Raw genomic sequence first — 27,421 nt, forward strand, 5'->3', positions numbered from 1 at the left:
GTGTGTACTGTTCAGGTTACAGAATGAGAGTGGGCAGTGACTAGTTCCACAGCACTATCCACTGAGTAAAGCTTGTGTTCGGGCTAGTTGGTTTATATTCAGAAGCAATATTCAGAAGCATTTTCAGGTGTGACCCCGCCGAGGTCGCGCAGTGGTTAGGGCGCTCGACTACTGTTCCCCAAGAATGCGGGATCGAATCCCGGCCTCGGCGGCCGCTTTTTTATGGAGGTGAAAAGCAAGGCGCCCGTGTGCTGTGCGATATCAGTGCACGAACCCCAGGTGGTTGAAATTTCCAGTCCTCCACTACGGCCTGAGTCGCTTTGGGACATTAAACCCCACAAACCAAACCAACCAACCATTTTCAGCTGTTGCAAACGGGCAGAAGACATACGTTAGACAGGACAAAAAAAAACGGGAGTGACACAGTTAAGCACACACTGTGAACTGAAGGAAAAAGAAAGCAAAACACATGAGCACTGATAGGTAACTTCAAGTGGAGACTGGATTATGAACTACATGACATTTCAATGTTGCTTCGTAGCTATGCGGAGAGTGTGCTGCCACATACTGCACACCTTACGATATCCGATTTAGAAGGTCTTGTTGATTCTGCGTAAGAGTAGCATGCACAGCCGTTTCTTTTGCATCACCTCTGTGCACCTTCAAAAATTTATCTTCAGCACTTGCAGTCCTGCAATTAAAGCTGCATTTCTTTCTTGTTCAGCACTGCAGAGGGAATGTTGATGAAGTCTCCTTTCAAATCGAATTTCATTTTCCTTCTCAGTGTGTTGCGAGATTTTGCCACAGTGGTGGTGTCCTTGAATTTTGCCTTGTAAGTTCATGGGGAAGGGTCAGCTTGGGATTCACATCATCAGCAGTGGGCTGCCAGATGCTTGCAGAGTGTGGCATGCAATCCTTTGCTCCCTTAGCAGATAGTTGAGACAGTGCCCAGTGTGTCCAATGTATGACTTCCTACATGAAAGAGGGATTTTGCAGACTACCCCGACGGATCTTGTTTCATATTGTGCTCCACAACCTTCCTTTTGGCTTCTTAGTGTGTTGATCTTAGTGCTGTGAATGTTCTCAGTGTTGAACTTCCAGCACAATTCCTTCAGTTTGTTTGCAGTGGACAGCACAACGTTCACGTTGAACCTATTACAGTCAAACTTCGATACAACGAACACGCATATAACAAATTATTGAATATATCGAACTCTTCCGAAATATTTTTGCCAAACACATGTATTTTTAACTTCCCACAGCGAACGCGGTTCAGCATAAAACGGATATTACGAACTTCGCAACGCAGGAGGCAGGCTTCGTTGCACTACATATGTGTTGTGCGGTGCAGCAAACGTTCAGGATTACCTCGCAGGCGCTGACAGCGCCACAGATGCCACGACGGCATTGGGAGTTGACAGCCAAAGAAATTTATGGCCTCCGATATTACCCCCGCGTGCCTGTTTGTGCGTGCGGAGGTGATCTCTGAGGCCATGAAAAATCGTTCACATCTCACAATCGCTGACAGCGCCGCTTCAGCAGCAGTGGTAGCGGCGCGATCGAATGTTGCTTTTGCCTTTTTGGTTTTTGCTTCTTTCGCGTTTTTTGGTTTTAGTGTTAGCAGCGGCGGCGCTGTCGTAGCGTTCGGCGGAGGCTGCGTCGGTCGTCGTGTCGAGTGTGGTGCGCAGGTGTGCGTAGGTCTGTGATGGCGGTGAACGTGAAAAAAAGAGCAGCACTGACGTTGAAGACCAAGCTCAAGATAAAATCAGGGCCTTCAAGGCAGTTTACAAGAGGAGACTGATTGACTCTCCTCTCGTGAAGCAGGACTTGAAGATGACTTGCTGGGAGCATTAAAGCGGCGGGGGACAGAGTGAAATGCGAAACGATTGACAACTGCTTTCGGCATGCAGGTTTTGTTCCAGCAGAGGCCCGTGCATCAAATGACGATGGGGATAATCCCGATGAAGAAGAAGCAGAGCTCCGCGAGCTCGATGAGCCTGGAACGATTTATCTCGTTTTGTTGGTGACATGCCCGCAATAATGACTGTAGAAGACGATTTATCTCGTTTTGTTGGTGACATGCCCGCAATAATGACTGTAGAAGTCTTTGTAGATGGCGACGACATCGCATCGACCACGGCTGTGCTGATGGACGTCGAAATTGCTGCGGAAGTCTCTGAACATCCCGCAGACGAAGCTCAGGCTGACCCTGCAGACGATGAGAACGTTCCGACTTCACATGAAGCGCTTGCTGCATTGGATTTACTGCGCCGCCACTGCAGTGCTATTGAGAGCAATGGGTTTGCCCTTGTTGAGTGTTTGCAAACTGTGGAACAGGGCGTGATACGGAACGCGATCAACACAAAAAAGCAGGCCGCGTTAACGCAGTTGTTTGCGCGTAAATAAATGGACGTGACCCAAGTAGGCACCGTCGCGAGTTGCTGTGCCTTCTCTTATAGAATTTTGCTACTCTTGCATGTATTTTCTAAGAAAATTTTGTATTACGAATTATGGATAGAGCGAACTATTTTCTGATTTTTTAACTGTTCGTTATAACGAGGTTTCACTGTAGTATAATTTTTTTTAGAGCTTACTGCTCTCATTCATCAGTCTCATTATTACGGAACGGGTAAATAATGATGGTTGCCATGGCAGCAATGCGATATCACATAGCAACACCACCTACCGTATGACCTTGGTTGTAACGAAATTGTGAAAAGAACTTTTGTGAAAAAATATTGCTGCTGCTGGGATTTGAACACTCACCAGAACGAACAGATCAGCTTCCCTGGCCCAGGCACTAGAGCACTATGCCGAAGCTGATCACACTACCTGTGCAACTGCTACACTCTCTCTCGTTCTGTTGCAAACATCGTCATCATCAAGTTTGCTCTGTTCCTTCGTTTAATCTAGGTACATATGGAATCACATACATCATCTTGGCGAGTGCAGCCAAAACCACAAGCGTAGTGTTGGGCGCATCCACCAGGTGGCTTGTCAAAAAGAGGCAGCGTGACATAGGGGAAGTCAGTCTTTCTAAAGACGAAGACCGCAGCCGTGCCAGACAGGCTGCCGAGACCACTGAGCAGCAAGAAGCCAGACTAGCCCATTGCCTAGAAACTTACCTAGTGTGGAATCATGCCAAGATCAAAGCGGGAGCAGCAGATGTGGTGTGTTAACCACTGGATAGCCCTTTTGACTTGTTTCAGGGATGTGTGTTTCCATGGATGTATGGTAGCACGGCCTAGATGCCATCCAGGTGGAGCAGGTTAGCCTAGCAATGCCAAGCGAGCAGTGCACTGGCAGCACATCAGCAGGCAGCCTCTCACTTCGAGAATCGCTTCATTGTTGTGCGTTCAGTGTAGCCCTGCTTCTAAGTTAAAAATAAGCTTGTCTGTTGCCATTTTTTAATTGAATTGTTGATATATAGACCCATTTTGCTATTTCCTTGAAGCTTGATAAAGGCTCTGTGCATCCGCCAGGCAGCGCCACCATCTATGCTGTGTTCAGCACTGCCATTGGCCATCTCTGCATCTTTAGGGGAAACTCACTGCATAGGAATACTTGTAGGCAAAAGTTCTAAAGGCATTTTTATGATCTTGCAGCACACTTATAATAATGCCCCTTTGTGAAGAAAAGCTGAGTACTTTCTGGAACAGATCGGAAAACTATGAGACATCATTTCAAAGGTGACATCATTTCAATTGTCAAAACACTGCAATATTTGGCTCATGAGAGTCAGTCCCAGCGACCGGAACGAGGCAGGAGCGCTACCCATAGAAGCACATGGTAACAAAATTTTTCAGAGAATTTTCTCTTTTTACCATGTACACAGCTGTTCATTCACAGTTGGCATGTGCTTTCAAGAAGAATGTGACAAAGTATGCAACAATAATTCAGAGGTATATACAGTGAAAGCTCGTTAATTCGAACCTTGGTAATTCGAACTTTCGGATAATTCGAACTATACTACTTGGTCCGGCCAAGCTCCATGGAGATCTGTGAATAAAAAAGCCCGTTAATTCAAACGCGAGTCGGTTTCGCTATGGATAATTCGAACTATGCGCCGCCTCTGGGCGGCTTGGCGCACATCACGCGGCAGAAGAAAAAAGTAAAGAAGCACCTCAGTGATAGGAGGCATAATTAGAGGCTGCGCACGTGCAAAATGGGGACAGAAGATGGAACCAGGTAAAACCATGGAAGAGTGGGTAAAACTTAAATGGCGCCATGACCGTCACGGCGGTCGGCGGCGTTGGAGGAAAGGGATGGTGGCCGAGCCAACGTCAATGCATGGCCGCGGCGGTGGCTGCCTGCTCTCTCTTCTGCGCAACCTCCGTAGCTCACAACTAAATACTCTTAATTCCAGCCCTGTTAATTTGGAAATATGGATAAGTACTGTCGGCGCGGTCCCAGCCAACGCCCATGAAAGGCTGTAATCTCGGACGGGCACTATGGGATAAACTTTTCTTTTTCTTCTTTTGCAACAGCCATCCATCCATGGAGGATGGAAAGAACTTCCTTCCTTCATGCATCCATGTTTCCGCCCATCAGTCAACGAAAGCACGCGAGTCAGCCGCAATCATGACGCCGGCTGGCTTTTAGCATTGTTCGCTTCAAAAGCCGCTTGCTGCTATCGCAGTAGACGGCGCCCGCCCCAGTAGCTCATAGCATGATAAAGTGAACATACTAAAAAAAAAAAAAAGCTTGCACAACCAGACAAGCGCTGGCACTTTGCCAAGTTTGCTTCCCCCCCTTCCCCTGCTGGAGCTAAAGTTAAAAGGTAAACATGCCGTTATCACTGCACAGCATCTTGGCGCACTGCCAAGAAATGTGTTGTGGACTGTGACGGCACAGAGGGGCGCGCGCTAACGACTGGCGGCTTTTTTTTTTTTTTTTTTTTTTTTTTTTTTTTTTTTTTTTTTTTTTCAGATTCACAGGCACAAATCGGGGCTGGGTGGGTTCATCATGGAGTGAGTTCGTTAGGCGACTAAATAGGTACATTTATCGTAATACAATTGGTTCTTGTCAGTTTTTTCGAGGCCATTCGATAATTAGAACTTTTTTCTGGTCCTGTGGAGTGCGAATTAACGAGCTTTTACTGAGTGTTGTGAAGGTGGACATACCCCAAACAGCCATAACGGTTGCTGTTTCTCCAAATCGCACAAGCTCTCCTGAAGTTCGCCACACTGTCGTATTTAGCACACTGGCTGAATAGTAAAGTCACTAAACTAGATAACCTAAGCATTTAACATGAATGGCAGTTCTCAAATGGCATGATAAGAGAACAACAACGAACTGTGCATCGTTGCTAATGACAGTGAAGGCAATGCCCCAGCCACTTCCTGCGTCCAGGCATGAGCCCTTTATGTTTGTAACCACAGCAAGATTTTGGCTGGCCAGTGGCCTTGATGAGTTTATTTCAGGGTGAAAACGTTTCTAAAGGCATTAAGCTATCCCACTTTAGCCATGCCTACAACATGGGGAAACTTGTGACTAAAGATGGGAGTGAAGTAGTGGTGCCATATGGCTGATGGCATACATCACATGACAGAGGAAACAAACTAGGTACTATATTCACTCGCATAATGATCGCATTCGCGTAATGATCGCAACCCTGAATTTTTGGGTCAAAATTCGATTTTTTAATTTCCCCGCCTTATGATCGCACCCCGAACTTGCCTTCGCAGCTATTTTTGTTTCCATGTCCCGCATTGTTATAGCGGCAGCCGCCTGTTGATTGATCTGCAGTTATCCGGCATCGAATGCATTCCGACGAGTTTCCATGATTCTTTGATTAAAACACGCTTTGCGGCGTTCACCATTTTTCAATTCGGCAGCGTTGCAGCATGCTTTGTGGTTTTGTGTGAGTTTACGCCATTTCACCATGGGGCAGTATGCCAGTTACACCACCGCGTTCAAGCTCAAGGCTGTTGACTATGCACTGGAGCATGGCAACCGTGCTGCTGGCAGGCATTTCGGCATCAACGAAACCAGGATACGCTATTGGAAAAAGCAGCGCGAGAAGCTGATGCCTACGAGCAAGACACGGCGGGCTTTCCGCGGACCTAAAACGGGCAAGTTCCCTCGCGTTGAGGAGGCGGTCCTAGAATATGTGAGGGACCTGCGCAAGAATGGTTGTGCAGTGTCATTAGAAATGATACAGACGCAGGCGCACACAACTGCCAGGAAGCTGGGAATCGCTGCAAAGGATTTCCGCGCTAGCTCCGGTTGGACGACTTGCTTTATGCGACAGAATGGACTTTCCCTGAGGCGGCGGATGTCATTGTAGCAGTGGCTCCCATCCGCATTTGAATGCAAAGTGATAGACTTCCATCACTTCGTCAGTAGGCTTCACGAAAAAAGCGGTTACCTCATGTCGCAAATTGGAAACACCGATCAGGCTCCATTGATGTTCAACATGCCCCGAAATACAACTGTGAATGAGGAGGGTGCTCAAGAGCATCCTCGTGAAGACGTCTGGCGCAGAAAAGCAGTGATGCACATTCATGCTTGCTGTGACGGCCGACGGTCAGAAGCTGCCGCCATACGTTAGTCTCAAACGGAAGGCTACTCCAAAGGGAAACTCTTCTCGTGGCATCCATATATGTGCACAAATGAAAGGATGGATTACTGCAGACCTGATGGTCGACTGGATTAAGACTGTTTGGGGATGAAGACCAGGAGCACTTCTGCTTCCCTCGCTTTTGGTTTTGGACAGTTTCAGGGGTCACCTTGTCGACAGCGTGCGTGCTAAGCTTAAAGAGCTACGCACGGACATTGCAGTGATTCCTGGGGGTCTGACTTCGCTGCTGCAGCCTCTCGACGTATCGCTGAACAAACCGTTCAAGGACAATGTTCGAAGACTTTATGCAGAGTGGATGGCGATGGGCCAGCATAATTTGACTCTGAGCGGAAAGATCGGAAGGCCTTCCGTGGAGATGCTTTGCTCGGGGATCGCAGAAGCGTGGAGCAGTATCCCCGACGAGGTAGTGGCCAAGAGCTTCAAGAAAACAGGCATGTTGAACGTGTTGGATGGAACAGAAGATGACTTTCTGTGGGATTGGGAAGATGCTCCCAGCGACGACACTGCTGTTTCCAATGATGAGTCGTGCAGCAATGAAAGCGAGGATGGCGAGGATTCAGACTCTGATTAGAGTACAGAACGAGAAAAAATAAATGGGCATTGTGCGGTTCGTGTGATGCTTTTACAATGTGCGTTTTTATTGCGAAGGTAAGCCTTACTCATCTTTTATTTTTGGTTGTAATCGAGATATCTGTTCTAAGACGTCTGACCTGCGACTTGTTTGCGTTTTCGGTGCTGAAAAATTGTTTGTGGAAAATTTACCCCGCCTAATGATCGCACCCCGAAATTTGCGTCAGTTTTTTTTTTTTTAAAGTGCGATCATTATGCGAGTAAATGCGGTATTATATTGACTTGTTTCACTTTGAAGGGCACATGTGTCAAAAAGGCAGAGCTTGTTTTAAGACGAGAAGCACATCTGCGATGAAAATAATTCTTCATAAATAATATAACCAGATCTTACACCTGATGATGACTGAGCAATTTGAATTGAACGTTTCTACCTGTCTATCACATTCGGGATCAGCGGCGAATTCTGATAAGCGCTGTCACAGTTAACAATACTGCAGTTAGCGTTATTCTTTCCAGCGCCCAAAAGGTGCCAAAGCAGGCCTGTGGGGAACCGCATTACTTGTGGGTGGGCAAATTAAATTTTCGCTGCCTACCCAGGGGCATGCATACCACTCTAGAGTTAGATGCGCACAGATCCTATACCCGAGTTGTACTGCACCAACTGTTGTAATGCTAAATGGGAACCACATTCTCTCGGTTAAACTGCTTGCTTATTTGTGCTAAAATATACCACATGGTGCCATCAGCTGCGCTTGTTTTGCAGACGATGCATGTCTCTGATGGACATGTTCAAAGGCTCTGGCAATGCAGTTGAGGTGTCTCCAGTGTGTTCTAATAGTGACATTATCACCTCAGTCACTGGCAAAGCATCACCCAATGCTAATGGCGCCAGTGAGGAGGCTGAAGACAGTCCAGGCTCTGTCATGAGGAACTCTGTGTGCTGGCTAGATGTGCCTTGCCTGCTTGCCCAAGCACTGCCAGGGCCTTAGTGAAAAGCAGCTACCACCTTGTGGAGAATTTGGGGCCTGGTTTAACTACCTTCAAGGATGCACTTCTATTTACTAACAGGCCAACAGGACGAATTTCACTGGTTCTTCATGAATAAAGGCTTCCCTATGTGGTTTTTTTCTTGGAATACCATAGGTATCAAAATTAAATAGAAAGATGCTAGTTTTGGAGAGAGCATGCTGCAGCTTTGAACAGTGTTTTTCCATGGTCCCTAGAGTTATGCACGAGGTGTGAGGCTTTACTGTATTAGTTAAACTTCTACTTATTGAGCCTCCATGTAGCTAATTGCTCGGCCATACGAGGTTTCTCAATTCCAAATCACCATCCCCTTGAAATGCATATATTTGAAAACTCTGTAACGAATTTGTTGCAGCGGTTGACCTTGGTATAACAAACTCGCAATGCTCTCTATCTCTTGGCTAGTGCGGAGTTACTAAAAGTTTGGCTGAAAGTACAAGTTTCGTGCTGATAAAACGCAGTCCGACATGAGAACAGCATCTACAATTGTAGCTAGCGAACACAGTTGATAAAATGTGCCGTGCTCCAGCACTCGTGGTGCATCTAAATGGCTAACACAGCAGTCGTCACAACTTTCACTTTACTGTGCTTTGCTTTCACTACATGTCACTACAATAGTTCATGCTCAAAATAAGCGAAAACTAAAGAGATAAAGGTTTCCAATTGAGAAAGGAATGAGACAAGGCTGCATACTGTCGCCCTGCTTATTTAACCTATATGCAGAGTGCATCATGAGGAAAGCTGGCCTGGACAAGTCTTCAGCTGGAGTGAAGATTGCTGGGAAATGTATCAACAACCTTAGATATGCGGATGATACCACTTTAATGGCAGAAAGTGAAGTGGAACTCAAGAGACTTCTGATGCACGTACAAGGAGAGAGTGAGAAGTTTGGGCTTAAACTGAACATTAAAAAGACAAAGATCATGGCGTCTTGCCCTATCAAGTCCTGGAGCATCAAGGGACAAGAAGTGGAAGCTGTGACAGATTTTCTCTTCTTGGGCTCCAAGATTACCCCGGAAGGAGACTGCAGCCATGAAATTAAGAGACTGTGGAATACTGCGCTACTTGATAGACAGAGACAAATGGAAGACGACACGCGAATGAAGCGCAACAAATGGAAGACGACACACAAATGAACACACGACATTTGTCTCTGTCTATCAAGTAGCGCAGTATTCCACAGAATGATCAACCAACTGGCCCCCGTGTTTGAAATTAAGAGACGCCTGCTTCTGGGAAAGAGAGCCATGGTTAGCCTTGACCGCCTAGTAAAGAGCAGAGACATTAGTCTGCCAACCAATATCCATATAACTCGTGCTATGGTCTTTCCAGTTGTGATGTTTGGATGCGAGAGTTGGACTGTGAAGAAGGCTGACCGTCGAAGAATTGACGCATTTGAATTGTGCTGGTGGAGACTCTTGAGAGTTCCTTGGACGGCCAGAAGATCAAATCAGTCGATATTGTCGACCATAAACCCTGACTGCTCATTGCAGGGTCAAATTCTAAAGTTAAAGCTCAACTACTTTGGTCATCTGATGAGAAGAGAGGAGTCGCTGGAGAAAGATTTGATGTTGGGAAAGGTTGAGGGTCGCCGGAGAAGGGGTAGGCAGCGAACGCGCTGGTTAGTTGGCATCCTCGAAGCGCTGCAGATGAAGTTATGTGATGTTAGGAAGGTAGTGAGAGACCGGAAAGCGTGGCGTGACATGGTCCATAGGGTCACGAATAGTCGGACACGACTGAACGACTGAACTGAACTGAAAGAGATAAAAAAAAAAGGAAATGGGGTGAGCAGTGTGTGCCCATTGCCGCAATACGGTTGCTCACAAGATTACGACACCGATAGCTCTCGCGCATCGGTAGAAGGGATGGTGAAGAGTGCCAGTGATGCATCTGTTTCCTGGGGCAATGAGGGCATGCAGACCAAGAGTGGGAACATGCGTGAAAAAGCAGGCCCCTCTGTGGCCGGCGGCTTGGGAACCACATGCACTCCTCCAGCCTGGCCATGGTGCGTCCAGTACATGCAAACTCCTGCACCCCACTCGTCCTATCACACTCATGTCGTGCAAACCATAATGGAGATGGCAGCAGTTGCACGGCCGTCAATGTGAAAAATTTTACAGCCATTATAACTTTGAGTAATGGGGGTTTACAGTAAACATTTTCAAGGTGAATTCCTGTATTTTTATGTCTTTATTTTGGTGTCCTTTCAAGTCTTCACATGAAAAGCAAACAACCATTTTTCATTATAAACATGTTTAACTTTGCAAGAAAAGAATTGAAACATGCCCTTCTGGTTTCAGTGCCTGTTGAGATGTGCCTGGTGGGCTGCGTGTTCTGCATCGTGGAATATGACAGGCTTTACGATGCCACTACAATAGCAACATGGAAGAAGGTAAGCTGTTTTCACTACTGATATGCGAATCTTCCATATTTAATATATAAGCCGGGCAGGTTTGTTATTTCGGTCATGTTTGATTAGACAAGTCGGTATCTAGAATTTTTAACTATTTGCCTACAGTTCAATATACTGCACTGGCATTCATTAATCCAGGTGTAGAAAAACCACACTAACTGGACAAATTGTTGCAAGTTCAAGTGTAAAGTTCCGGCAAAACAGTACAAAAACATCCTCTTCATTTTTTTCTCTGGCATTTATCGCACGGACAGGTCACATTTGTATGTTGCTGTGCTTAGTTGTCGTGCTATATTCAGTATGTGGGTTTTTCCACAAGATGGCTTGCTGCCTGCTTCAAGAAATCGCAGTTCAGGAGCATACAAGTTTTGCTTAATCCTTGCGTAATAGTATATTCAAGGGTACAACTGTGCCAGTTGCGCCATTTTGATAGAGCTGCATATTTCTACTCCAAGCTGCGCTATAAGCGTGAAATTTGGTAAATTTGCAACATGCTGTGCCAAAATGCCTCCAAGAAGCTGCAAAAATTTGCCATGCTCGGGGACAACTTTCTGCGGCCATGTTATGGCCATGCGACGTTTCAGACACTGCAGTGCGCGTCATTGGCATTTTAGTTTTATTTCAGATGGCGTCACGCCGTTCTAATGCCTACTCATAGTTTTCTTTTTTGCGTCCACATTGCTTTCTCCACTCTTTGAGTACGCTTCACCGCTCAGGTCACAACTTTGCAAAAAGCCAGCGCTTGTCCGGTTGTGCAAGCCTCCCTTTTAGTATGTTCGCTTTATCGCGCTATGAGCGACTGGGCCGTGCGCCGTCTACTGCCACTCTAATAATAGGAACGCGCGATAGCAGCAAGCTGCTTTTGAAGCGAACAGTGCTAAAAGCCGGTGTCGTGATCCCGGCTGACTCGTGTGCTTCCGTTGACAACTGATGGGTGGAAGGATGAATGGCTATCGCAAAAAAAAAACCAACAAAAAAACAGTTTAACCCATAGTGCTCGTCCGAGACCATAGCCTTTCATGGCGCGCCGACAGTACTTATCCCTATTTCCAAATTAACAGGGTTGGAATTAATGAGTATTTAGTTGCGAGCTACGGAGGTTGCGCAGAAGAGAGAGCAGGCAGCCGCCGCCGTGGCCATGCACCGACTTTGCCGCGGCCGCCGTCCCCTCCCTCCAACGCCGCCGGCTGCCGCGCCGGTCATGGCGCCATTTAAGTTTTACCCACTTTTCCATGATTTTACCTGGTTCCAGCTTCTGTCCCCATTTTGGGCGTTCGCAGCCGCTAATTATACCTTCAGATCACGGAGGTGTTTCTTTACTTTCTTTTTTTTTCGCCGCGTGATGTGCGCCAAGCCGCCCAGACGCGGCGGCGCGTAGTTCGAATTATCCGTAGCGGAACTGACTCTCGTTCGAATTAACGGGCTTTTTTATACACAGATCTCTATAGAGCTTGGCCGGAGTAAGTAGTGTAGTTCGAATTATCCGAAAATTTGAATGATTGAGATTCGAATTAATGAGCTTTCACTGTATTGTGTCTAAAACCACCGAGTCATCGCCAGCTTATAAGAAGCGTAAATCAAGGGCTGAAGACGTGCTCGCTTGTCAGTTTTCTTTACTTACAACTTGCTTTCATATCTGCTTTCGGCATTTGCCTTTTCGCCTTTTGGTTGCGGTTTTTCTCTTCTTTTTGTCTTTTTTCTGTGTCTGCTTTTGAATCAACATTCTGTTTTTGTTTTGTTTTTGTACTGGGCTCACTTCTGGGCACAGACTGATTGCAGTCACGGCTTCCAATTGAGCTCTTCTGGAGCTGCCCTCACACAATACAAGCTGTGGATTGCCCAGACAGTAAAACATTGTTTTATGAGCCTTGCGACTAAGATAAGATCCTTTGACTAAGATTGTCAAACTGGGCTAGATGCAAAAGAAGAAAAAAAGAAATGCATATTCTCTAGCTTTTTTCATATTTTTTTTTTCGGTCCCCAAAGTTTGAAAAATTAACCTCTGTTTTATGGTTCATTCTTTTTTTGTGTGTGTGTGTGTGTTTATGTGTGTGATAGCATGTCTTGCAGTACAAACCGCTTATTTACAAAAATAGATACATATAGGTCTGGTGATAGGTGGCCCTTGATAGATGTCGTTTGGACCATATTCATACGGTCCGATATTCACACATTTTCATTTTTTGTGCTGAAACTAAGTTTTGTTCTATGTTTAGCCACTCCAAAATTTGAATTGGTGCTGCAAAGTGCAGTTATTTTCTTCCCTCTGAGCTGCTCCAAATATGGATTTTATTGCTCCAAAACTAAGATATTGCTGCTCCAAACATTTCTACAAATCCTATTCGAGCTGTTGAACCCCTGTATATTGCATACTTAACGCCCACTTCTCTTGTCTTGTTTCCCATTTGTTTAACACGATTTGATGTGTGTGTTGTGTGGCCCAGGTCATAATGCAGCGTGGTGGTGAAGTGGAAGAAATGTACAGCCCTCGTTGCACGCACGTCATCTGCGAGACACAACGCAACGTCATTGTGGCACAGGTCAGTCAGTGCCTTTTCTGCAGAACATTGGACTGGCAAGTACAAAGCAAACAGGTTGTAGGGGAATCTCGATGAGCACACTTGTATTAGTATAGTGCTTTCTTTTATGTCTGCATATTTTTCATTGCTATGTTTTCATTTGTGTTTACTTAAGCCCATTGGTATGATTTCATTTGTGTTTACTTAAGGCGAAGCTCGAGGAGCTCCTTCTTGAAGGCCCTCACTACCCAAAATGCAGTGGTATTGTCTCTGGCTTGACACAAAGTGAGGATTATCTCACAGTGAACAGCTAAATCATTATGCAGGAAAGTTGAGAAGGTACAAAATTGAGTGTCAAGTTGAGAAATACCCACCAAAGAAAGCATGCTGGGTAGAAAAGGTAGGCATCTTGCCAGAAGTGTACAGAAGTGGCAAGCTGTTGATCCTAAAGGTCAGTCATCCCTATTTTAGCATAGAGGTTCTTAATAAACTACAGTAGAGTCCACTTATAACGATACCGGTTTTAACAATATATTGGTTACAACAATGAAAACCTGCAGCACTGTCCACTTTTGTATGTTTTCTATGGTAAAATAACCCGCTTACTACAATGCTCCCTTGCCACATTATCGGTTATAACAATGGGATGTCTGGCTCCTGAGTGCTCGTGCCGAAAGGTAGTGGAATGTGAAATCCTTGGAGAAAAAAAAAAAAAATTCCAGCTGCTGCACCCTCCCCGCCGCACGCTCATACATTAGACCCTGTTTTCTGGCCTTCTCTGCCATAAGGCCCGTTCACACTTGCAATTAGCAGCGGTCGCACGACCATTTTGGTCGAAAAGCGACAGTCGCAAATGGTCGCATCGGTCGAAAAGCGACTGCCGCGGGCCGATCGGGCACTGCTCGAATTTCCAGTCACGCGACCACTTGTCACAAACCATTTCACCAATCAGCGAGGTACCGGAAGTAGGTCATGCCTGCGCACATCTGGTTGTCATCGCCGGCGGCAAATTGGAAATTGGTGGGAAGATGAGAAAATGGAGTACTCAATCGAGCACCTTCTCAATGCAATTAAAGAATACCTCTACCTTTTCAACAAACGGCACCCGGAATTCAAAGGCAGGGAGAAGGATATGGCTTGGGAGGAGATTGGAAAGATATTCGGACTATCTGGTTAGTACCACGAACTTTTGAGAAATGGGTTTTTCACGCAGGCGCAACATTCTGGAGAACGGAAAAAATTCAACTGCTCGTTACGCTTTATATTGACACCACGGTGATTGACACCGTCTATTCATCATCGGCGCTCTCCTGGAAACACGAGAGCACGGCATGCGCACGGGCTCGCTTGAAAAAGCTGAAGTGTCTGGCAAGCGGCTGCTACCGGCGTTCGATGTTGTCGCCCAGCAGCTCTCCTACTCCCAACTGTGCCTGACGTACTGAACCAGGTGAATCTGAGGCAGGTGGCGCTGATAGCGCTCAAAAAGAGTTTTTGCAGGGGATGATGACATCAATAGGATGTCATCATTAGCGGACCACCGACGCCATCGTCGTTGTTTCTGCGTCGAGCGCGCTGCAACTGCTCACGCGGCTGCAGCGCACATCAAAACGGCGACGACGTCCTCCTCCTCCTCACTTGAATCATCAAACATGATGTTTTGCAGGCAAAATTAGAAGTATGCGGGACGAGCTCAAGGATGGCGGAAGCGTTTCGCGTCGAAGGAGACTGAAAAAGCTCGCGAACGGCGTCATTCCCGGTGGTTCTTGTTCGGAACGAGAACAGAACGAGAAGGCGACAGTCGCAAGTGTGAACATGGTAGTGGCGAGCTCCTCTCCTCAGGTCAGTCGCGCGACCTCATCTAGTCGCAAGTGTGAATAGACCTATAGAGTTCTCCACATTGTAAGCCTTGCGCGTCTTTCTCCCGCTGCCCTTCCAGCCCTCGGAACACAAATGGACTGCGCCCATAGCTCTACGCTGCGCCACCCTCCGAAACACAAATGGACTTCGCCAAAGCACCGACAGCACTGATCTGCTGATCTTCTCACTCGCCTGCTTGCCTCTCATTTTGCCCAGCTCTGCCAACGGGTTTGGTTGTTTGTGCAAGTTGGTTGCGTCGAAGTCGTTCCTGGCCACGCGGTTTCTCCGTCTCATTTGAATCGCCGCCAAACGGAAGATGGCTGATCCGCCCGCCGATTATCGGACGATGTTGCCGGTGAAAAGAAAGCGCGTGGCTATCGATTTGGAGACGAAGTGCAGTATCGTGAAGGAGTACGCACTATCGCAACTGACGATGTCGACGATCATCCGCTCTACTGAGAAGTTCGACAAAGAAAAGTCCTCGCTTGACAGTGGGCGCAAATGCGTTCGACAAGGCGCCTGACGACGACAGTGACGGCAACAACAGCGACGATGACGCGGTAGGGCAGGCTGCCTGAACGTTGTTCTCGCAGGAGGCCCTGCAGTTGATTCAGTCCCTCCGGGGCTTTGTTTTCGCAAGGGACTTTCCGCTGCACTACGTGGGGTACCTAGATGCCATGGAGAAGGATGTCGACACGCTTCGCGTAAGGCAAGCAAGGCTAACGGACATAGGGTTTTCTCGTGCAAGCCAGTGAGGAGTACGTGGCGAGATGCTTGTGGCGATTTCACCCCAGGGGCCTGCGTGCCCCAATCTCCTCTGCATTTAAATAAAAGTTTTGTCTCTCTCTCTCTCTCTCCCTTCACCCCATCGTTACTTCGGGATTTCTGAAGCTGAGAGGCAGCTGCGGCAACATTCTCATATTTTTTGCAAGACCCCTTTCGGGGCCACCAAAACGATGTATTGGCAGAGCTCGCATGTCACTTGCCGTCCGTGACCCCTATTTGCAGTTGTTATGCTTTTTTTCGTGCAAACCATTTATAACAATTATCGGTTATAACAATGGAATTTTCGTGGCACTTGAATATTGTTATAAATGGACTCGACTGTACATTCATAAAATATTTTGTTAATGTTGGACAGCCATTAAGAATAGTACAGTGTGGCCATCCACCGCAGCATAGATGACAACCAGCCACATTTGCCATGTTTGAATTGCACTGTTCTTTTTTGTTTTAGACAAATATTGTACCGTGAAGGGATTTTTGAGGTCCGCAAAAGCCACACACACACAAAAATAATAACAAAGGCCGCGCAATAGCGCTGGCCGGACTAGACGCAGTTTTGCAGGTTATAAGCATGGAGGTTAAAAGTCGATTTTAGTTTCTCAAAGCGAAAAAAATGCGAAACGAGTGCGCAAATGGAGAGTGAGCATGCTAGAGAGATCGTCTGCACTGCTGGACAGGGCTACAATGCAAAGTGTCTCGTGTGTCTGACGAGCGAGCAGCACGACGTTGGAAGGAGTCGAATCTCTTCTGGCAGCACGCATACTGGCGCAGACGTGTCACCTCTTCCCGATATCCTCTGCAGGCTGTGGCCTGGTGGCTTATTAAGTGGCATTTTATAGAGGCCAGTCTAGCCTTGACTGAATCTCAATTCCGCGACCTGTTCCTGGAACTGCAGCAACAGTTTGCACAACATCGCTGCACAAGGTCCCCCCTTCCTCTCGCCTTGGTCTCAAGGGGTCTCCCATCCTTTCCCCTGACACATCCTGGCTGAAAACCACTGTTCTAGAAGGTACTAGCTTTGGTTTGGTAATGATTTGAAAACAGGTACAGTTTAACCCTTTTAAACTTCAGTGTAATGATATCCTCATTGTAGGGAAGTATTATAGAACACCATGCATATTTTGCTTTATTATAACAAAGTAGAACTTTGCTGCACACTGAACATAATTATATTTTATTGCTGGGTTGAAACGAAAATGATGAAAAATTTTATCATGGCTCGAGCACTTGAGCAGAGGAGCACAAAAGTTCGCGTCAGGGCTCGTACGTGAAGTTGGGCATCGCTTGGCTGGCAGGTGTAGAGTGCAGAGGCATGCAGAAATAAGATGATTATGATCGTCAAGGTGGCGAGTATGCCACCTCCCACACTTTCTGGGGTAGTAGTGGCAAAGGTGGCACACATGTTGGTGCAGCCTGCCCAAGCGTGGATTTCCTAACTAAATGACGCAGTGCACCAGTGTTTCAGGTCATCTCAAAGTGTTTCAAATGACGACATTGTCTGCAACATACCTCATAATGCAACCTTACGACAACACATGGGGGAAAATTGTATGTTATTTTCTGGGCAGTAATTGTTTGAAAAAGAAAGCTGTGGAAAGACACTTCAAAGCAACTCAGAATGCAGCCTAGAAAGCAGCACCGTCTAAATGATAAACAATGAATGACTTGACTCATGTAAATGTTTTGGTTTGAACTGTTGTCGTACACGTTCAAATACAAAGTGCTGGCCGATTGTTCCAGAGAGGCAACAATGCTTGCCGCTGTTAATGGTGTTTCGTTGTTTTTTGGAGGGGGCAAATATTTTGTTTAATGCTGATGCAGTTGACCTCTAATTTTACACTGTTTTCAGTTTGGAAATACACTGCCTGTAGCTTTCACTATTCTGCCCAAAATTAGTGCCAGATGTAGCACGCTGCCTGCATTCAGAGGTACTGCGTCTCATTTATTGCGCTAGGATCGATACAAGGGCTAGAAGAGTGTGCTGATTTCACCCCTTTCATCTGTGAAGCCGATCTCGCGTTTTACACTTGCCAACAATGTTTCCCAGTGAAACTGTGTATGCACACACAATCGGGTGGGCACGTTTCAGCTAGGGATGGTAAAATGAGGAGGCGCGGGATGATCCTGATTCCATTTCATTGATGGCTGGTTTGAGGAGGGCAAAGAAACAAACTCTTATTTTCGAGCCGTCAGTGTCAGGCTCTGGAAGACACTTTGCTCTGGTCTTTAAGATTGCTACCGCCGCCAGTGTCCTTCCTTATTCCTTCTCTCTCAGCCTTCTTTTCCTCGCTTCCCTACCTCCTTCCCACGAGGCTGCAGCGGCAGTGACAGAACGTGGTATTGTGTCAGCGGGGCACAAGAGAGCCACTATAAATAACATTACAGTAGAACCTGACTGGTACATTCCCAATTGATGCGGTCAAAATTGCGGGCTGTAGAAATCTCTGATAGTGTTAGTGCACTATTTTTCTTCCTTTTAATATGTTCCTGGAATGTGCAATTTCTACTGCTTTCATGATGAGCTGGTTTGCAGCAGCGTTCACCCACCATGGGGGTTTCTTTGCAATGTCTAGATGCTTGGGGGAGGAGCATAAAAAAAAGGTGGCAATGAGCTAACATGACAGGACTGCTCCTGCAGAGACACAACATGAAGAGGAAGGACACAGCCAGGGCTGGGGCAAGATACTTCAAAGAGTATCTTCGATACCGATACTCGATACCATGAAAAATTGTATCTCCGATACCCATGCAAGATACAGAACCGAAATAGATTTTCGATACAGATACCCGATACTGTATCGTCGATACTCCGATACATCACTGAACTCCCAATACGATAAAGGCGGTAATATCATTAGCGAAATTTGGAAATCTTAGCGTGCTTTCTGGAACCTTCAGTGTATAAGCGGTTTTTCAAAGGTCTTAGAGGAATGCGACAGCACGGCTTTATTGAAGTTCTGCTGTCTGGGCACCTGGCCTTGCCACAGCTTCACATTGTTCTGAATCCTTAGTTACAATAAAGCGATCTCTTTCACAAGCAGCCTAGCGAAAATTTTCAACATTTTAACTGACCTGTGATCACCTAGCTGCATAAAATTAAGTCTGGAAATTTTTCTGTTGCTTTTCATTTCATGTACTACACATTACTCACCCGGTGTTCTCTCAGTCTTCTCTGTGTTAAAATGCTTATAGGTGCGTGCACTTGGGGAACTGAGCAGTCATTTTGCGATTAGTGCAATAACAGACTTTTGAAGCTGTGCTTTCTTTGCTAAAAGCTAGAGGACATCAACAAAAATAAAATGGCTGAACAGGAGGGAACTCGGGCAGTGGCACAAGCCAATCTGCCTCCCGGCTTGTGCTGTCTGATGTCTGAATCACAGCGGCTTCAGTATTTGCAGATTGCTGTTTCTTTTTTTAGAGTATCGAGTATCTTTAAGATACACGATACACTAAAAATGTATTTTCGATACTGATGCTCCAGTACTTTCAGTTTCAGCACGCGATACCTAGCAGCGATACACAAAATGTATCTAAAGATAGTATCGAAGATACATGTATCTTTGATACTGCCCATGACTGGACACAGCTACTTCTTTGCTGTGCCTTAGGGGCATGAGGGCGATTCATTTTAGAAAACTGCTACCTGTGCACTTACACACGAGCGGATCAGCGTCGAGGAGCACAGCATGAAGAGCATGAATGCGGTGACAGTCGGGCATCATGATGGCTTGTCCACAGTGTAATGATGTAAAGCATCTTGAAATAACGAAGTAATCCTGGCTCGCCACCGGCATACTGGATGTGTTGTTTAATCTTCCTCGTACTGAGAACAACACAGATGCTTACAGAGTTCTGTGAGAACTAAGAAAAAAGAGAAGAGCTGTTCTTGCGTTACACCATGAAATCTTATTCTACATTTTTCAACAATTATGCTATTCAAAATGAGGTCATTTGTATCAAATTTTTTCCTAGATAATGTTTCCTCAAATTTTTTAAATACTTATCAGTGGGGTTTTGCTGTAATGGTGTTAATGGTAAGCGTTATTTTCTCATCAAAAAGACAGCAAAACCAAAACTCTGAAAGGGTACATCATCCCCCTCCATGTTCTCAGCGTAATAAACATGTCGAGGTGGCTTGAGAGTTCATTATAAGCAAGGTTCAGTGCAGTCCCAGTGGGCATATGAATGGCACATAGTGGAGTTGGTAGTGATAAACACAAGTGAAGGACCACTTTTGCTGCAAATGAAGGCTTTCTTTTTGGGAAAGCCACACACATTTTGAAGGATTCCCAGCATGAGAGCTGACTGATTTCTATGTTATAAAACAAATTGTCAATTTCATTAATTTAGCATGTGTGCTTTCGTGATTGTTTTAGCTGCTTGCTTTTTATCATTGAGGTGTTTGATTTCATCACTGATTCTTGTCTATTCCCTCAACTTTCATGCCAGTGTATTTTGGTGCCCACTTTCATTGGGTGTCCATTGTTTACTGTTGCACACTCTAGGCGCTGCGGGAGAATAAACGGTGCATCACAGTATTTTGGCTCAATGATGTGCTGCTCAAGAAGAAGCTGCAGGCACCCTGGCATGCCTTGCACTTTCCATCACCCTACTCGGACAGCAAACCATGCAAGAACCAGGTCGGTGTAGGGCCATTTTCTCCTATCTCATCTCATGCAAAATGTGCCCCTTCATTCTTTGCCTTTTTCACGTTGCTTTCTTGCTGTCCAGCCCATTGGTATGTTTCAGTTCTGAAGCATCTGTTTAGAGCTTCTCTTTTTGCAGGGCCAAAAGGTGGTACTGTAAATCCTGATTAATTTGCGTACGCTTTAAAGGATTGGAAGAAATACTAATCTTTGGAAGCTGAAATTTTTGTGAAATTAGAGGTTGTGTGAAAAAGAAGACAAGAAAAGAACAGAATGGTGCCACAATAACAAACACAGACAAAAAAAATTGACAGGAATGAACGAGCAAATTAAACGGAGGCATCGCACAAGCAGCCACACATCTGACAACAAAGCCCGAAACAATGTTTCATTGGGACATTCAGCAGTTTTCGGTGGAAGTCTATTTCATTGACAGTGTGGGGAAAAAATGAATAACGAAACACATTGCTCCGACAATTAAATTCTCTTATTTTGTCTTGGTGATCGCACCTCTTACACACAAAATGAGGAGGCAAAAAGTAAGCTTCTCTGTCGACTCTAACTGTTCCAAAATACATTCTGTTGAGCATTTCTAATCGCAAGTTTTTTCTGCGTCATTAACTGGAACCTCGATAATTCGAATTTTTGGATAATTCGAACTAGACTACTTGGTCCGGCCAAGCTCCATAGAGATCTGTGTATAAAAAAGCCCGTTAATTCGAACGCGAGTCAGTTCCGCTACGGATAATTCGAACTACGCGCCGCCTCGTCTGTGCGGCTTGGCACACATCACGCGGCAAAAAAAAAAAAGAAAGTAAAGAAACACCTCTGCGATCGGTAGGCATAATTAGAGGCTGTGCACGTCCAAAACGGGGACAGAAGATGGAACCAGGTAAAACCATGGAAGAGTGGGTAAAACTTAAATGGCGCCATGACCGGCGTGGTGGCCGGGGGCGTTGGAGGGAGGGGACGGCGGCCGCGACAAGGTCAGTGCATGGTCGCGCTGCGGCGGCTGCCTGCTCTTTCTTTTGCGCAACCTCTGACTGTAGCTCACAACTAAACACTCGTTAATTCCAACCCTGTTAATTTGGAAATAGGGATAAGTACTGTCGGCGAGGTCCCAGCCAACGCCCATAAAAGGCTATGATCTCGGACCGGCACTATGGGTTAAACTTCTTTTTTTTTTTTTTTTTGTGATAGCCATCTATCCTTTCACCCATCAGTCGTCAACGGAAGCACATGAGTCAGCCGCGATCATGAGGCCGGCTTTTAGCACCATTCATTCCGATGATTGGAGTGGCAGTAGAGGGCGCTGCCCGCCCCAGTCACTCAAAGCATGGTAAAGCGAACATACTGAAAAGGTGGCTTGCACAACCCGACAAGCGCTGGCACTTTGCCAAGTTCGCTTTCCTCTCCCCTGCCGGAGCTAAAGTAAAAAGATAAACACGCTGTTATCGCTGCGCAGCATCTTGGCGCACTGCCAAGAAATGTGTTGTGGATGCTGGAAACGGAGGGACGCGCACTAACGACAGACGCCTTTATTTTATTTTTTATTATTATTATTATTATTTTTTTTTTTTTTTTTCAGATTTGTAGGCACAAATCCGGGCTGGGTGGGTTCATTATGCGAGTTCATTACGCGACTAAATACGGTACATTTACCGTAATACAAATGGTTTTGGTCAGTTTTTCTGAAGCCATTCGATAATTCGAACTTTTTTCTCGGTCCCGTGCAGTTCGAATTAACGAGCTTTTACTGCCCATTTCAACCCATCCCTTATGATGTGACGGTAGGCATGAAGGCATAATTATTGCAGACAAATTGAGCTGTACGGTTTTGTATCTTCTCAAGCATGTCGCAAAAAAGTTTAGTTTGGGGGTCCCAAACTGTACAGACGTACTCCAAAATAGATCTTATGTTAGTAAAGTAAGTTATTTCTCGAATTTGGGCAGGCGCTTTTCTGAAATTATGAAATGAAATTTTTATGAAATTTAGCATTTTGCAAGCCCTTGCTGATATGTATTTCACATGTTTATGCCAGGTTAAATTAGATGAAAAATAAACCCCCAGATATATGTATTCGCTTACTCGCGACAGTTGTACAGCATCTAAAGTATAATTTAACAGGGATGGGTCGCATTTACATGTCAAGAAGACAAATTGACACTCAGTGGGGTTAAGAGACATCTGCCACTTAATACACTAGCACTGTATACAGTCCAAATTTCTTTGGAGATAATCATGGTCAGAGGAACACTTGATGCTGGGATAAATGACGCAATATCTGCATACAGACTTATTTTGCAGGACAGTTCATAAACAATATCATTGATGTATATCAAAAACAGCAGGGGCCCTAAAACAGATCTCTGAGGGACTCTAGAGGTGACCGCAACATAATCGGATTGTGAGCCATTAATTGCAACGCGTTGTTTGTTATCCTGTAGATAGCACTGAATCCAGTCAATTAGCAGGTTGGGAAAACCTAGAAAAGATAATTTATGCAACAACAAAACATGGGGAGCAGAATCAAACGCTTTTTAAAGTTCAGAAATATGCAGTCAATCTGTACACCAACGTCGAATGAAACAAACAGATCATGAGTGAATTCCAAGAGTTGTGTTGAACACAAATGGCCAGATCTAAAACCATGCTGGGATTTGGTGAAAAAAACTATTGTTTTCTAAATGCTTTATTGCAGCGCTTTACACTGTTTTTCGTTTTACTGCGTACACTTGTGAACGAAATTTGTCTGTAATTGGACACAATGTGTTTTGGGACACTTTTATGAATTGGGACTACATTTGCAGTTTTCCATTCTTGAGGTAAAGTTGAAGAACCTAAGGATTTTTCAAATATCAAAACCAGATAATAGGCATTCATGTTGGAGCATGCCTTTAACACGTAGAAAGGTAGGCCATCAGGACCATTTGCTGAGACATCTATCTTGGCAACAAGTTGACAACGCCACTGTAAGTCACAATGAGTTCCGTCATAGACTAACACAACGTCATGAGTAACCGGCACCTTATGATGGAATGAAGTCTTGAAAGCAGACTGGAAATAAGTATTAAAGTAGCAGGTCTTCTCATAGTTATCTGTAACTAATATATTACCATTGTTTAGGCTCAGAATGCCAGTTAATTTTCTACCGTTTGTTTTTGAGTACTTTCACATTTCTTTCGGATTGTTCTTTAACTTGGGACCTCATTCTAAGAAATATTTTTCTTTTGCAACCTTGTTTGCTATTTTTATATCCTTCCCAGGACAATGTAACATGTCACATACTCTAGGATTACGATGCCTCCTGTAAGTGTTTAGGACAATGCAGTCGTGGTCACTAATACCCAGAATGACAGAGTTATCAGATACCAGCGAAGCCCAGTTTGAGAAAAACAGGTCTAGAGCAGAAAACTGGCTAGGGCCAAGCCTAGTAGGATCGACAATACTTCGACAATTTTTCTATGTCCCGTCTGTCATGCTGTTGTTATGGATCACCTAGTAGGATCAGTAACAAACTGGTAGAGATCATTTGCCAATATTAGGTTGGGAAAAGCTAAGGAAAGTGCTGATAAATATTTAAGGTCAGGCTTATTGTTTAACCACTGAACTTCAGATATATTATATCACTACCGATAATATAGTCATTATTTATTGTAGACAGAAAGTCAGACAATAATCTATACAATTCAGGTGAAGTGAGAGCGGGGGGACGGTAAGAAGAGCCAACTGTTAGTAGGTGTCCATTGCTATGACGGATATGGCTCTGAGCTGGAACTAGGAGACGACTGAAGGCACGAATCGAGAAGAACACCACTGCCATACAGATGGCGGTCGAAACGGTACATGTGAAAACCAGGTGGAAATCTTTGAAACTAAAAATAAAATCATGACTGTGCCTATAACCATGGAGAAAGAAAAGAAGAAGACAGATAACTCGTTAGTTGGTCGAGGTGAGTGACAACAGCGAGTTGCTAGGACATAAGGTTCGTCTGAACGTTGTGACGGCGGTGTGCCCCGGAGTTCGACGTAGAGATGACGTCATACCGCTAGAAGTCTTCTATACCCGAATGAGAATGTTCAACGACGAGAGGGAAGGGGTACTCATACGTGAAGTGATTCTCCTATGGCATAAATAAAGCTAAAACCATAGAGTAAAATACTATATGCAAACGCCATTTCTTTACTTTCAAGTCGAACCTAAGCGTAGCCATTCAGATTGCTCTCGCGTAACTCCAGGTTTAACCACAAGCTAAACCACAGCTAATTTTTTATGCTCCTATAGTTTACTATCAAAAATGTAAGGTCGACATTGGTGGACTGGACGGTTTTTATGCTCACCTTGCCCCACAGGCCAATTGCGCAGGTGCCTCCCTCTTTGCCATTCCTTTAACTCAATAATTAAGTCCTGAGCTGAATCGTATGTGAAGCATTTCTTACCCATAAGCAGCTTATCGTGCTGCAGTTTAAAAGGGCATTTCATGGCTTTTGCATGATGTACAAGTTTAGATCGCGGAAGTCTGACGGCAGAGGCGAGATTCTCATGAATTGCAAAGCTTGTATCCTTTAGCTTGAGACTGCGTTATAGTATAGTTATAGTATAAGGAGCGTTATAGTATGCGCTCCTTATCCTTGAAACTGCAGAACTTTATAAAGATAGGGCGGTTTTTGTTCTCTTGGAATTTGCCAGTGAGCACGCTCAACTTGCCGGGGAGCACGCTCTATGCGCTCGGAAGGAACCTGTTCACCTAGTTGAGTTTGGCAGAAGGCCACTATCTTTTGTTCTGATTCACATCAAGTTTCGTTTAAAGAATCATCCAGCCGAAGTATCTTCTAGATCTTTTATTCACATCATCAAGCGACACTTTAAGTTTGACCAAATCCTGACGCAAGACGTCAACAGAGCATGCAGTGGAGTGTGCGGCATTGGATTCAATCTGTCTCAGTGAATGCAGCTCCCTTTCTAGGGCAGACACTCTAAGGGTGTCTACCGACCGGGAAAACCGGGAATTGTCAGGGAATTTTAAGATGCCGGGAAAAGTCGGGGAATTGTCAGGGATATTTCTAAAAAGATTGCAGAGTCAGGGAAATTTCCCAATGCCCGCTCGCCTGCACGTACCAGTAGCCGCAGGTGCGGCCAGGCGTAGCCATGAGATGCCACGAGCGCAATGAAGTTAACGCTTTAAAAGCGAAGTGCGGCTGTGACGGCGTGGCACCATGTTCGCACTGGCCTCGGAGATTCCCGTCGCGTCGGTGCGTGACACTATACTAGATGGCGCACGCCACCACTCAAAGTATCATCATCACCTAATCGTTGTTTTTCATCTCTCCTCTCAGAGGCGCTTGCATAGCACTCCATTCGTTCGTAGTAATTGCCGCTCTTGCGTTTCCGTTTCCCGATCAAGCACACTTGGCTCTGCATGCACGTTATGATCTTTCCTACCACGTGCATTTCGACCTTCAGTTTGAAAGTTCGTGTTGTGCTCCTGAAGTGAACATATGTGTGGAAGTGACGATGTCATTGTCAAAGAAATGCTGCTTCAACCCCGACTGGACAAACCCGGAAATCTCCGCACATGCAAATTGGATTAGGCCTGTACCAAATGACCCAAATAGTGCTCGCTGCACAATGTGCTGCAAGAAGTTCTCCTTGAGCAACATGGGGAAAACGACAATTACTAGCCATGCTGAGAGTAAGAAACATCAAGCTGCTATGAAATCTCAGCAAAGCACTTCCCAGACTCGGGTCGTCTCATTTTTCGAGACTGTGACAAATAGCGGCTCGCCTTCCGCAGCGCCAACGAGTGCTTCGTTCGGAGGTAGCGCTAGTGCTTGTAGCGCTCCGGAGCTGCGTCCAGCCACCACCACGGAAGCACTTAGCCCCTCTGTGAAGACATCAGTGAGTAGCTTTCTATTGAAGAATGAAGTTACTAAGGCCGAGATCATGTGGTGCTTGAACACTGTAATGACCCACGGATATTTTCGATCAGCGGCAGCCTCTGCCTCGCTGTTTCCGTTTATGTTCCCTACATGTGAGGTCGCCACTAAAATGCAGCTTGGAAAGGACAAAGTCGGATACACAATTTGTCATGTCCATACTTTCAAGAGAAGTTGCTGACAAACCTTTCTAGCCTTCCTTATTTAGTGGTTGCATTTGATAAGTCGCTCAACAAAGTCACTCAGAAAGAACAGATGAATGTACTGATCAGGTACTGGGACCAAACTGATGCCACTGTGAAAACACACTACCTAACTTTGTGTTTCTTGGGGCACACCACCGCAGAAGATTTGGTTGTTGCTTTTAGGAAAGCCACAGAAGGTATTAATCAAACGAAGATACTACAAGTGTCAATGGACGGGCCAAATGTGAACTTGAAGTTTCTGAGGTCCCTCAAACAAGAACTTAGAGAATCTGACTCAACCCACCAACTTCTTGACATTGGAAGATGTGGACTCCTGTTGTCAATGGTGCATTTAAAACAGGCCACTCTGCAACGCACTGGGATCTGGTAGCGTTTCTTCGTGGGAGCTATAATCTATTCAAGTATGTGCCAGCACGTCGTGCAGACTATATCCACTTCACAGGAAGTGCCCTGTTTCCGTTGAAATTCTTCCGGGTAAGATGGCTTGATAATAGCAAGGTGATTTCAAGAGCGCTTGCTATTATTCCGAACTTGGTGAAATTCGTGGAATGCTCTAAGCAAGCGAAAAAGGCGCCAGCGTGTGCTAGCTACAGCATTGTTGAAAATGCAGTAGGGGACAAGATGCTGCCTGTTAAATTAGCTTTTATGCTATCAATTGCTGAAGACTTGGAACCATTTTTGGCTGAATTTCAGACGGACAAGCCTATGGTGCCCTTTTTAGCCCCTACACTGGATCGCCTGTTGCGGTCATTGCTCGCTAGAATCGTCCGGAAGGAAGTCCTGCAAGCTGCCAACACGTCCACCAAGCTACTTAGGATTGACTTGGAGAAACCTGATAACATGATTGCTTCTACTACATTCAACATTGGGTTTGCTG

At 45.4% G+C, this 27,421-nt stretch overlaps 1 protein-coding gene and 1 pseudogene across 3 annotated transcripts in view; both read left to right on the plus strand.

Annotated features, from left to right (window-relative positions):
* Nucleotides 1–27,421, plus strand: part of LOC146197702 (uncharacterized) — a 152,641-nt gene that overhangs the window by 66,111 nt on the left and 59,109 nt on the right. For all 3 annotated transcript variants that reach the window (XM_084599612.1, XM_084599611.1, XM_084599613.1), the window contains 3 exons: nt 10,480–10,571; nt 13,037–13,132; nt 20,260–20,394. In XM_084599612.1, the coding sequence (XP_084455738.1) occupies nt 10,480–10,571; nt 13,037–13,132; nt 20,260–20,394 (323 nt within the window). The remainder of the gene's footprint in view (nt 1–10,479; nt 10,572–13,036; nt 13,133–20,259; nt 20,395–27,421) is intronic.
* LOC146197704 (uncharacterized) lies at nt 25,806–26,914 on the plus strand (annotated as a pseudogene).

Source organism: Amblyomma maculatum, chromosome 3 (assembly GCF_055883805.1).
Source record: "Amblyomma maculatum isolate TAMU_Amacu chromosome 3, ASM5588380v1, whole genome shotgun sequence".
Lineage (NCBI taxonomy): Eukaryota > Metazoa > Arthropoda > Arachnida > Ixodida > Ixodidae > Amblyomma > Amblyomma maculatum.